Here is a 12,321-nt window from a genome sequence, read left to right as displayed (position 1 = left end):
GCTCCAGGGGAAAGTCGGTTTCCTTGCCTTTTCCAGCTTCACGGGCCACCCACACTCCTTGGCTCACGAATCACATCTTTTTGCCCTCAACTTCTGCTGTCACACCGTGTTCCCTGTCTGACCTTACTGTGTCCCTATCGTAAAGACCCTTGGGATTACAGTGTGCCTACTAGGTAACCCAGTATCGTCTTCCCAAGTCAAAGTCCTTAACTTCATCACACCTGCAAAGGCCCTTATGCCATATAAGGTAACCTATTTCATAGGTTCCTGGTACTAGGACTTAGACGCTTCAGGGAGCCATTATTCAAGCCCTACTTCACTGTCTACTTCCTAAGAAAAGGCGCATTTTCTTACTCATACATACGGAAATGTATTTTATCCCACTGAGAAGTGCACCGCATCAGGTGATGTCACTTTTTCCCTTTATTAGGGATGTTTACTTATGTCATTTGATTAAGGTTGTATTGGGTGGGTCTCATCACTTTAAATTTCTTGTATTTCCTTTTGGAATTAATACACAAATTGTGAGGAGAAACTTGGAGACCATAGGAATATTCTATTTATCAAATATTCACTGAGTTTTAGCATTCACTGATGATTCCGGCTTGATGCAGTTATACTCTGATGGTAATGTTGAATTTTTTTTTTTAACATTTATTCATTTTTGAGAGGCAGAGTGCAGGTAGGGTGGGATATAGAGAGAGACAGACAGACAGAATCCGAAGCAGGCTCCAGGCTCTGAGCTGTCAACGCAGAGCCCGATGCAGGGCTCGAACTCACAAGCTGTGAGATGGTGACCTGAGCCGAAGTTGGATGCTTAACCAACTGAGTCACCGAGCCCCACCCTCCCAAATGTTGATTTTTTAAAAACTCCATTATTCCTTCTGTATTTATTAGTGGACATTCTACTTTTTAGAATTTGCCTTATCTCAGGTCGCCTGGGTGGCTCAGTTTAAGTGACTGACTCTTGGTTTCAGCTCAGGTCATTTTCTCTTGGGCTCTGTGCTGACAGCATAGAGACTGCCTGGGATTCTCTCTCTCCACTTCTCTCTGCCCCCACTGTGCTCACACATGAGCAATTCTCTTTCTCTAAATATAAAATAAATGTTTAAAAAAAAAAAAAGAGCTTGCCTTCTCCTCCATTCCCTTACTTAACCAATTTTTTCTTCTGTTGATCCACAGATTTTTAATTTTTCCCAATTCATTATAAACCATTTGTTGTTATTTATTTTGATGGTCTAATTGCCCCAGATTGGGCTAGTAGTAGCCCCCTTCCAGCTTGCCCCTGTGTCTTTAACCATTTATTTTCTAGCATTTTACTGCTTTCTGGGACAAGAAAATATTCGAGGCTTCTTGGAATTTTGCTGTCCCAACCTTGGAATTAGTCATTTCTCCAAAGAACCCTGATTGCTCTTCTGAAGTGTTTTTGCTTCTAGGCTTTTGCAGTGGAAAGACCTAGGGGAGAAATGTAGCGCTCTCTCTCTCTCTCTCTCTCTCTCTCTCTCTATATATATATATATATACCTTTATTTCCTTAAACTAAAATATCCAGAGAATGTTAAGACGAATTGAGCCTTTATTCACTTTAGGGGGCGCATGGGGAGCTCAGTCGGTTAAGTATCCCACTTTGGTTCAGGTCATGTCTCGTGGTTCTGACCGCTCAGAGTCTGGAGCCTGCTTCTGATTCTGTGCCTCCCTCTCTCTCTGCTTCTCCCCTGCTCTTACTCTGTCTCTCAAAAATAAATGAAACATTTAAAAAATAAAAAATATTACTTTATTATTAGCTCTTTGGGACATAAAACATGTAAACTTCAGAAATATGGAGTTGGTCAGATATAATAAGCCAGGTGTCAGTCTGTCTCATGTGACAGTCTCCTGCTGTAATAGCTAATATTTATTAAGTGCTATGTGCCAGGCTAAGTGCCTTACATGTATTTATTATCTCTTTTAATCTCCACAATTATGAGGCACATATATTTATTACTCTGTTTTACAGATGAGAAAACCGAGGTTCAGAGAGACTGGGTGACTTGTGGAAGATCACACAGCCAATAAATAGCAGCGCCGGGACCGGAACTTGGTCTGTCTGCTCCCGAAGTCTGTGTTCAGACTGCTGCACTACACCGCCATCTCTAACGTACAGTCTAACTCAGCCTACATTGCCCCCGGCTCTTGAAATCTGACTGATAGTAAATACCAGGGCATTAGCTCGACCTCATACAGGTTCTTGCTTGAGCACTAGACAGCAGAATGTTGTGTTAAGTGCTGGCAGGGCCCCTGACCTTGGGAAGCTATGGCACCTGTCATTTTTCCTCCTCCTCCTCCCCAGGGCTTCCCAGTGGTCCCTTATGAAATACATAAGCCCATCTTATCTATGTCACAGATGACTGTAACTTCCAACCTCACAATAGCACAGCTTGCGGGGTCCTTAGAGCCCCTCTGGGGCCTCCTCCCTGCTCAAGTATTTCCTCCCTCAAGGGCAGAGATGTGTGGGTAAATGGAGACCTTAGCCTCCCTTAATCACCAATATATCTAGCTCCTATCAGGCCTGATGACCGCCAGGACCTGTTATTTGACCTATGACAGCTAGAGAGCTTTTAAAAAAGTCCTTTTGAATGTAAGAGCAATAGGCAAGTATGTATTTGTTGGTTCTTTTGGGAAGGGCGGCATCCCAAAGTATCTCATAGTTATCCTGAAATGAATCCGAATTAATTAGAAGAATGTGTCTATTGTTAAAATCAGATTCGATTCTCAAAGTCGTGTGACTCTGCTTGGCTGTTTCCCAGGCCCACGAGGATGGAAACGGATTACCTGAAGAGGTGCTTTGGTAGCTGCCTGGGCCAGGCACTGGCAGAGGTGGCGAAGGCTCGGCCCGGTGACCCTATAGAGTACCTGGCTCACTGGCTTTATCATTACAGGAAAACGTCTAAAGCAAAGGAAGAGGTGTGTGTGTGCATGGAGTCTGCTTGGGGAGGGCTTCTCAGCTTCCTCGCTGTAATTTGAAATCCAAAGCGGGATCCCAGAGCTAGCCCGAAAGGTGTGTTGGTTTACTCCGCTTTGGAGATGGCGTTAGGCCCAGATATTCTTGACGTCTGGGGAGTGTGGGGGCGGAAGAGGGACTCCGACTCAGAGGGGCTGTGGCATTGGTAGATTTGGAGGTACTCGCGGGCAAAAGCTAGCTGCAGGAGCAAGTTCAGAAGGCTGACAGGGCCCGGGCCTGTGGTCTGTCCCAGCGAGGCCAGGCCCGTCCACGCAGGCTTCCCAGGGGCTGACCTGATTCAGCTCCCTTATCAGCGCAGGGTAGCGGAGAGAAGTCCCAGCAGAAGGCAGAATATGAGAATAGCCTCAAAAAGGCCAAAATGACAGAACTGCTGAAGCAAGAAGAGAGTCAGATTCCACAGACATATGAAAAGTGTCACCAGGTAGGGAGGAGGAACCCAGCAGTGGGTGCCTCCGCGGCCCAGGGATGGATGCCTGGAAAGCCTCAAGTCCGCTAGGCCCCCGGGCAGTGCATCGAGGCTCCTGTAAGCCTACCCCTCCCTCCTTACTCATATGTTTATATATAAACCAGTCTTATTCGCCATCCTTGTCGACGAAAAAAGAAAATGTTTCAAGGCAATTCCATTTTAGGTTTCAAGAAATACCTGCAATGTTACTGGTTTTAGAAAATAAGATTTAGGGGCGCCTGGGTGGCTCAGTCGGTTAAGCTTCTGACTTTGGCTCACGTCGTGATCTTGCGGTCCATGGGTTTGAACCCTGCATCAGGCTCTGTGCTGACAGCTAGCTCAGAGCTTGGAGTCTGTTTCAGATTCTGTGTCTCCCTCTCTCTTTGCCCCTCCCCAGCTCGTGCTCTGTCTCTCTCTGTCTCAAAAATAAACATTAAAAAATTTAAAAAAAAAGAAAATCAGATTTAAAAACAAATTTGCTGTCACTTGAAACAAATATATTTCCTTACAAGATCCTTTGAACCTTTTTCAAGAATTATTCTGCATTCCATGGGAAAAGATAGTTGCAAATGACATATCAGATAAAGGGTTAATATCCAGAATCTATAAGGAACTCACCAAACTACACGCCCGAAAAACAAACAACCCAGTGAAGAAATGGGCAGAAGACATGAACAGACACTTCTCCAAAGAGGACATCCAGATGGCCAACAGACACATGAAACGATGCTCAGCATCCCTCCTCATCAGGGAAATACAAATCAAAACCACACTGAGATACCACCTCACGCCAGTCAGAGTGGCTAAAATGAGCAAATCAGAGAACTCTAGATGCTGGCGAGGATGTGGAGAAACGGGCACCCTCCTACACTGTTGGTGGGAATGTAAACTGGTACAGCCCCTCTGGAAAACAGTGTGGAGGTTCCTCAGGAAACTAACAATAGAACTCCCTTATGACCCAGCAATAGCACTGCTAGGAATTTACCCAAGGGATACAGAAATGCTGAGGCATAGGAGCACATGTACCCCAATGTTCATAGCAGCACTCTCCACAATAGCTAAAACATGGAAAGAGCCTAAGTGTCCATCAACAGATGAATGGATCAAGAAGATGTGGTTTATCTATACCATGGAATACTACATGGCAATGAGAAACAATGAAATCTGGCCATGTGTAGCAACATGGATGGACCTTGAGGGTGTTATGCTGAGCGAAATAAGTCAGGCAGAGAAGGACAAATATCATATGTTTGCACGTATAGGAGGATTAGGAGGAACTTGACGGAGGAACAAGGGGGAGAAGAAGGGCGGAAATGGTGGGGGAAAGGGAGAGAGGCAAACCATGAGAGACTCTTGAATGCTGACAAAAACTGAGGACTGATGGATGTGGGGGGGAGGGGGGATGGGCATGGAGGAGGGCACTTTGGGGATGAGCACTGAGTGTTATGTAGAAACTAATTTGACAATAAACTATTTGTAAAAAAAAATAAAATAAAATAAAATAAAATCTGTGTAAAAAAAAAAAAATTATTCTGCATTCCAGAAACCAAATGTGGTTATCCGTATATATTTCAAGTGTATTATTTTATTTATTATATACTATTTACTTAAGTATTTTATTTGCTGTGCACTACTTATTTACGTATCAAATCACAGATGCCTTCTCTGTGATGCTGTGATACTGCTCATAAATTATTACCTTCTCGCAGTGGGAAACTGCTGTGTGTTCATTAGTCTGACAGGCATATCTTTTATCTCCTGAGATTTCTGCCACAATTTTCTGAAAAAACACCTTGTGCTGGTTTTTCGCTTTCTACAAAGTTCATGAGACCCAGATAGGAAATTGACTTCCTGGGCTTGATATCTGACATCCTTCCACCTCTCACCATATTCCTGTGTGTTAAAATCTTCAGTGTAGTTTTGTACAATTCACTTTTTTTGTTAGTTTCCAAAGCCACCTTTAATGAAGAGACATGAAGCTACTTAGCTTACATACACTTAGCTCTCGTCATCATCAATAGATTTATTTTTTTAAGTCTGGAGGTTTTAAAAGTAAATCAAGCCAAAAGATAGGTAGTTTCATACTACTGTTTGACAATAGTCCAAAGGAACTCTCGCTTGGGAACTTTTCATTCATTCTTTTTTTTTTTTTTTTTTAAGCTTTTAAAGTTTATTTATTTATTTTGACAGAGAACAGACCACACAAGTGGGGAAGGGGCAGAGAGAAGGAGGGAGAGAGAGAGAGAGAGAGAATTCCCAAGCAGGCTTCACGTGCAGTCAGCACAGAGCCCGATGTGGGGCTCAAACTCACAGACTGTGAGATCATGACCTGAGCCAAAGTCAAGAGCCGACACTTGACTGACTGAGCCACCCAGGCCCCAGGAACATTTCATTCTTTGCTCAGTTGCTGGGAGACGGTAGAGGGGAGGTTGTGAAGCCGAAGTTGTCATCCCCTTACTGCCCCCTCCCCTACTTTTCTAACATCACACTTCACTGTTAATAGAAATAGAAACGTATAAGGGAGGGAAAGACTTCCAAGACTCCACCCTGGTTTCACAACTTTATTAAAGAACACTTTGCTGCCATGAAAGATTTGAATTGTCCCATTGTGTTGTACCCAGGAGCTCTTACACCCTGTAGCAATATTCCTTGCAAGATTTAGATGAGTAAAAGGTAAGCTATTCTTTCACCAAGTGTGAGACAAAGGCAGTTGTGAAGGAAGATGGGCAGGAGAGCCAGCACGAATGCCTGCACTAAGTGCCAAGTTTTTTCGAGGAAGACGGCATGTGCAAATTGTGGTCATGGAAATCATTGCCCTTTGTTAGAAGGAAATAGACCCAACAATGATCTTAAAACAAAGCTTCCCTTGATGAGCCACGTCGTTCACATCAAGTTACTCTCAGAGTATAAATTGAAAAGAGCCAGGTAGAGGGTGGAGAAGTAGAGATACCTCAAGTAAGATGAGATTCGAAATTTTTATTTCTCATCGGCTCAAGGCAAATGGCGGACTATTCCTGGCTACTGGTCATTATCAAATTTTGAGTCACTAGTACTATGAAGTCTGGTCTCACATAGGCCCTGGATGGTGGAATAAGATTTCAGCAGGCGTGCCGATGGCCTTTGGTGGATACACTCAAAGCTTTGCAAAATTTTCCTTAGTATCTGAAAACCATCATTGCTTGCATATACCTTAGAGAGTCATTGGGTACCCCAGCTTGAATACTACTGGTCTCGTGGACACATGAAAAAGAGGAGTACAGGCAGCACTGTGTAGTTAACATCATAGCCAACCATAGCAATAAGAAGAGATAGCAAGAGGAGTATTTAAGTCAGGCCTAAGAGAAAGCTAGCAAAAGTTGCCCTCATATTTCTCTTCATTAAGCTGAGGTAGTTTTGAGTAAGTGAACCATAATTCTGTTTCTAAGTTTGAAAACAATCCCTTTGTTTATAAAGATGTGGCCATACAAATGTTTTATAAGTACATTTTTATGGAATCAATACATAGATTTGCGGGGCGCCTGGGTGGCTCAGTCGGTTGAGCCTGACTCTTGGTTTCGGCTCAGGTCATGATCTCATGGTTTGTGGGATAGACCCCTGTGATGGGCTCTGTGCTGCTTGGAAACCTTTTTCCTCTCTCTCTCTCTCTCTCCCCCCCCACCTCCCCTGCTCGCACCTCTCTCTCTCTCAAAGTAAATGAACATTTAAAAAAAAAAAAGATTCTCGGGGCGCCTGGGTGGCTTAGTCAGTTAAGCGTCCTACTTTTGCTTAGGTCATGATCTCACGGTTCGTGGGTTCGAGCCCCGCGTCGGGCTCTGTGCTGACTGCCAGCTCAGAGCCTGGAGCCTGTTTCAGAGTCTGTGACTCTCTCTCTCTCTGACCCTCCCCTGCTCACGCTGTCTCTCTCTCTCTCTCTCTCCTAGAAATAAATAAAACATTAAAAAAAAAAAAAGATTCTGTCTCTCTCTGTCTCTCTGTCTCTCTCTCCTTCTGCTCCTCTCCCCCTTCCATGCTTTCTCTCTCTAAAAACCAAAAACAAAAAGCATAGACTTGCTGTGTAGACACATAGCACTTTGAAGTTAGAAGGGTCTTTGAGATCTCATGGGACTACAGCCACATAGATACTAGACTGCTTGATGCTGTGTCATAGGCCACTGAGACTGAATTCATTTTTTCAATCTTTTTACTTTGTGCTTCATTTTTGGTCACTTCTATTATCTGTCTTCAAGTGTATGGACCTTTTCTCTTGTAATGTCCACGATCCCATTTAGGGATTCAGTAAATTTTTACATTTTGGATATTGTCCTTTTCAATTCTAAAATTTCTGTCTGGTTCCTTTCTATAACTTCCATTTTCTCTTCTCCTCTACCTTATTTTTTCACTCTCTGTGAAATTTTTTTCTCCTTTACATTTTTTAAAATTGTTTACTTTTGAGAGGGAGAGCACATGCGAACAGCAGAGGGGTGGGGAGACAGAGGATCTGAGGTAGGCTCTGCACTGACAACGCAGAGCCCAGTGCGGAGCTCAAACCTATGAATGGTGAGATCATGACCTGAACCAAAGTCAGATGCTTAACTGAGCTACCCGGGAACGCTACTTCTTTAAATTTTTAAAAACATTTATGATAAGTGTTTTATTTTATTATTTTTTTCATTTAAACCTTGTTTATTTTTGAGGGAGAGAGAGAGCACAAGGAGGGGAGGACAAAGAGAGAGGGAGAGACAGAATCTGAAGCAGGCCCCAGGCTCTGAGCTGTCAGCACAGAGCCCGACACGGGGCTCGAACTCAGGAACCGCAAGTTCATGACCTGAACTGAAGTCAGACGCTTAACAGACTGAGCCACCCAGGCACCCCTGTGATAAGTGTTTTAAACCCTGGTCTGCCAATTCTATGATCTTTGTCATTTTAAAGTCTCTTTCTATGACATACGTTTTTCCTAGTTTATGGTATGTATGTCTAATAATTATTACTTATGTGCTGAACATTGTAGATGATACTTTGCAGGGAGCCTGGATTATGTAGCTTTCCTGTCAATGGTGTTGAGTTTTGTTCTGGCAGGCAGTAAAATTTTCAGTGAATCATCCCGATCCCATCTGATTTGTTTTATGCTTTGCGAGAGCAGATCTGTTTAATTTTGTTATTAGTCTCGGGCAGGAAAATGGCAGTATTGTGTTCTTGGCATCCTTAGTGTGTTTCTGTCTTTGCTAATGAACTCTTTTGCTGCTTTGTTTTGTTCAGCCACTAATATCACTAGCTAGTTCCACAATGAAGCCTGTATTCACACGAGAGAACACAAAACCCCTTGAGAAGGATGCCTTGAAGCCAGAGTCTTTGCCAGGTGCTTCTAGTATGATTCCAGGAATGCCTCAATAGAGTCCTTCTTGACAGACGTCTGGCCAGGGTGACTGCAGTGTCGAAACTCTACAAGAAATACATTCCGAGGCTTTTCAGCATGAAATTGCTTCCAGAATGCATCCTGGCTCCACATCTCCTTAAGTGATCAAGAGGTGCCTGATTCTCCTGATGCTTCTCTCAAAGCTGCAAGTTGAGGAAAGGGCCACCTATGGCTCTGACCTGAAGACAGTGACTCTGTGGATTAAAGCAAAATTTGAGGGGCTGTGGAAGGAAGTGACTTACAGGGACTCTCCAGCCAAAGTTCTGTTCTGATGGCCATGAAGAGCCCTTAATCAGGTAAACATTTCAACTACTGAGAGGATAAAATAAACTCATAAGGATTTCAAATAAGTAACCAAAAGACTTTTTCCTCTTGATTGATTGATTGATTATTATCTTTTAGATTAGACATTAAAAACATCCGTTTCATGTGTTCGTGTCTTGACTTTAGATGAATTTTGCAGCCAGGTCCCCGAGTCCCCGAGTGTTCACACATGTCCTAGAGAGTCCCCGTGTCATAGACAACAGGTATTTAAAACAGCTCCAGTGTCAGTGAGCTCAGCGTGGCCACACACACCCAGAGGGTATAGAATGGAAAAGAACAGCCTTCCCACTTAGATTTGAAAATGGCTTGAGATAACCCGGGGATACTGGCTTGGGGTTCGAATAGTTAAGGGTGGGCCCCAGTAGGAAGCGCCCACCCTTGGGAGAGGCTTGCGTGGCTTGAAACTCCCGCCGTGCCCAAGCTGGGAGCACCTGAGTTTATCGGTGTCCCCAGATGTAGGGCGCAGTGGGGAAGAGGGACAGTTGACACCTAAAAGCTGTCAGCAGTCAGACGCCAAAAAATGGAGTCAGGCATTATCACAGAGGGCAAACCTGGGAAATGTGAGTGGCCTTGACCCACTCAGTCTTTGAGTAAAGCAAGTGGTGAGGTCATTACTTCAGATTTGCACCTGGTGGGTAGGCGTGCAGCCACACTTTCCAGAGTGGCTGGAAAAAGCCAGAGGATCCAAAAACCCATACACAGAAGCAAAGAGAACTTTTTAGAGGACCCAGTGCAATCCGTGGTGGATGTGGTGGTATCTGCAGCCCCCAGGGGAAGGGTGAAGTCCCCTGCCTGAGAACAGCTGTCTCTCAGACATCACAGTCCTAGTGAGGTGAGTTGTAACTTTTGTCTACTTTAAGGGATCCCATACTTTTGCCTTTGACCATTATTTAGCCCCCGTATTTGATCATGTTACTGGGCAATAAAAATGTAATCAGTCTCTACCACTGTTTTTTTGCACTGTTTCCAAATTTGGCTTTTTGTTGTTATTTTGTTACAAAATAGTCATTACAATGAACTTTCTTGTACACATATCTTAGAACATCTCTGCTGGTAGATCTATAGATTGCTAAATCTAAAGATACTTGTGGGCGCCTGGGTGGCTCAGTTGGTTAAGCAGTTGACTTTGGCTCAGGTCATGATCTCACAGTTCGTGAGTTTGAGCCCCGCGAGGGGCTCTGCACTGACAGAGCCTGGAGCCTAATTCAGAGTCTCTGCTTGGGGTTTGGTGTCTCCCTCTCTCTTTGCCCCTCCCCCACTCACGCACACGCACACTCTCTCTTTCTCTCTCTCTCTCTCTCTCAAAAATAAATAAATAAACTTAAAAAAAATCACAATGATGCACCACTACACATTTGTCAGGATTACTAGAGTTAAAAAAATAGTGCAACACTGAATACTGGTGAGGATCAGGAAAGCTCAAATCACTCATACTTGGCTGGGGGGAATGTAACATGGGACAATTACTCTGGAAAACAGTATAGCAAATCTGTAATAAAACTGAACATGCAATTGCTACATAAGCCCGCATTTGTATTCTTGGACACTTCTATTTGCACATAAACCTGTTTGTGAATATTTATAAAAGCTGTATTCACCGTAGACAAAACCTGGAAATAACCCAGATGTTCTTCAGTGGGTAAGCAGTTCAACTGTAGTCCATCCATATCTCAGAATACTATTGAGCAGTTAAAGGAATGAACTATTGATACATGAACAACTTGGACAAAGCTGAAGAGAAATGATGGCGACTACAAAAGGTTGCAGGAAATTATGTCTAATCCCAAAAAGTAGCAGACTATATGATTCCATTTATAAATAACCTCACAAAGATGGAGGCTAGATTAGCGGTCGCCATGGCTTAGGGCAGGGGTGGGGGAAGGATGATGTGGTTATAAAAAGCAACAAGAGGGGTTTTTGTGCTGATGGGGCAGTTTCGTATTTTGATTGTTGTGGTAGATACGCAAACCTGCACGTCTGAAAAAAAAAATCACTTGGAATCAAATACACCGACAGGCAAGTACAAGTCAACTGGAGAAACCTTGAATCTGATTGGTGGATTGTATCAATGTCAATATCATGGCTCCATAGTTTTGTAAGATGTTACCCTTTGGGGAAACTAGGTAAAGGATCCATGGAACTCTATGTTATTTCATACAGCTGCATGTACATCTATAAGTATCTCAAAATAAACAGTTTTATTTTTTAAAAGTTGATAACATTCTCATCTTACATACACTTCATTTTCGAATATCCTAAATTACCCTAATAATGTACTTTGGTTTTTATTTATTTTATTTATTATTTTTAAAATTTTTAATGTTTATCTTTTTAAAATTTTTAATGTTTTTTAAAATTTATTTCTGAGAGAGAGACAGCGTGAGCAGGGGAGGGTCAGAGAGGGAGGGAGATACAGAATCTGAAAGAGGCTCCAGGCTCTGAGCTCGCTGTCAGCACAGAGCCCGACATGGGGCTCAAACCCATGAACCATGAGATCATGACCTGAGCCGAAGTCGGGCGCTTAACCAACTGAGCCACCCAGGTGCCCCAATGTTTATTTATTTTTGAGAGAGAGACAGAGCACAAGCAGGGGAGGGGCAGAGAGAGAGGAAGACACAGAATCTGAAGCAGCTCCAGGCTCCATGCTGTCAGCACAGAGACCAAAGTGGGGCTCAAACTCATGAACCATGAGATCATGACCTGAGCCCAAGTCTGACACTTAACCGACTGAGCTACCGAGGTGCCCTGGTTTTTATTTATCTTAAAAAGAAAATGTTACCTTTTATGTTTAATTGCCATCAATTTTGCCTAATTGCCACCAAGAAAGCTAGACTACTGTACACTCCCATTTCAAAGTGGTCATTTCTTTATACTCTTGCCACACTGAGCTTGTTATTTTATTTTCTGTTCATCTGACATGTGAAAAATAGTAGAGTTCTTTATATATATTCTGGATACTGACCCCTTATCAGATAATATTTTGCAAACACACACTATTATTATCCCCATTTTACTGAAGAAGAAACTGAAGCACACAGACGTTAGGTAGCCTGCCTGAGTCCATGTGGCTGGAAGTGGGAGAGCCAGTGTTCAAACAGTTTGGTTCCAGAGTGAGGGCCTGAACTCATTCATCAGCCCTGCCCTCAGAAGGGTAGCCTC

General features: G+C 43.3%; 1 protein-coding gene across 1 annotated transcript; it reads left to right on the top strand.

Annotated features, from left to right (window-relative positions):
• Positions 1-2,433: 2,433 nt before the first annotated feature.
• On the top strand, positions 2,434-9,198 carry DYDC2 (DPY30 domain containing 2). The gene is given in 4 exon segments (XM_039240543.1): positions 2,434-2,617; positions 2,787-2,943; positions 3,300-3,422; positions 8,682-9,198. Coding segments are annotated over 4 exon segments (540 nt in total). The 5' UTR covers positions 2,434-2,615; the 3' UTR covers positions 8,940-9,198.
• The last annotated feature ends 3,123 nt before the right edge of the window (positions 9,199-12,321 follow it).

Source organism: Hyaena hyaena, unplaced genomic scaffold (assembly GCF_003009895.1).
Source record: "Hyaena hyaena isolate Hyena2069 unplaced genomic scaffold, ASM300989v1 scaffold_176, whole genome shotgun sequence".
In the NCBI taxonomy this organism is placed as follows: Eukaryota; Metazoa; Chordata; class Mammalia; order Carnivora; family Hyaenidae; genus Hyaena; species Hyaena hyaena.
Note: the sequence above shows the minus strand (reverse complement) of the source record. Positions and strands in the feature narration are given on the sequence as shown.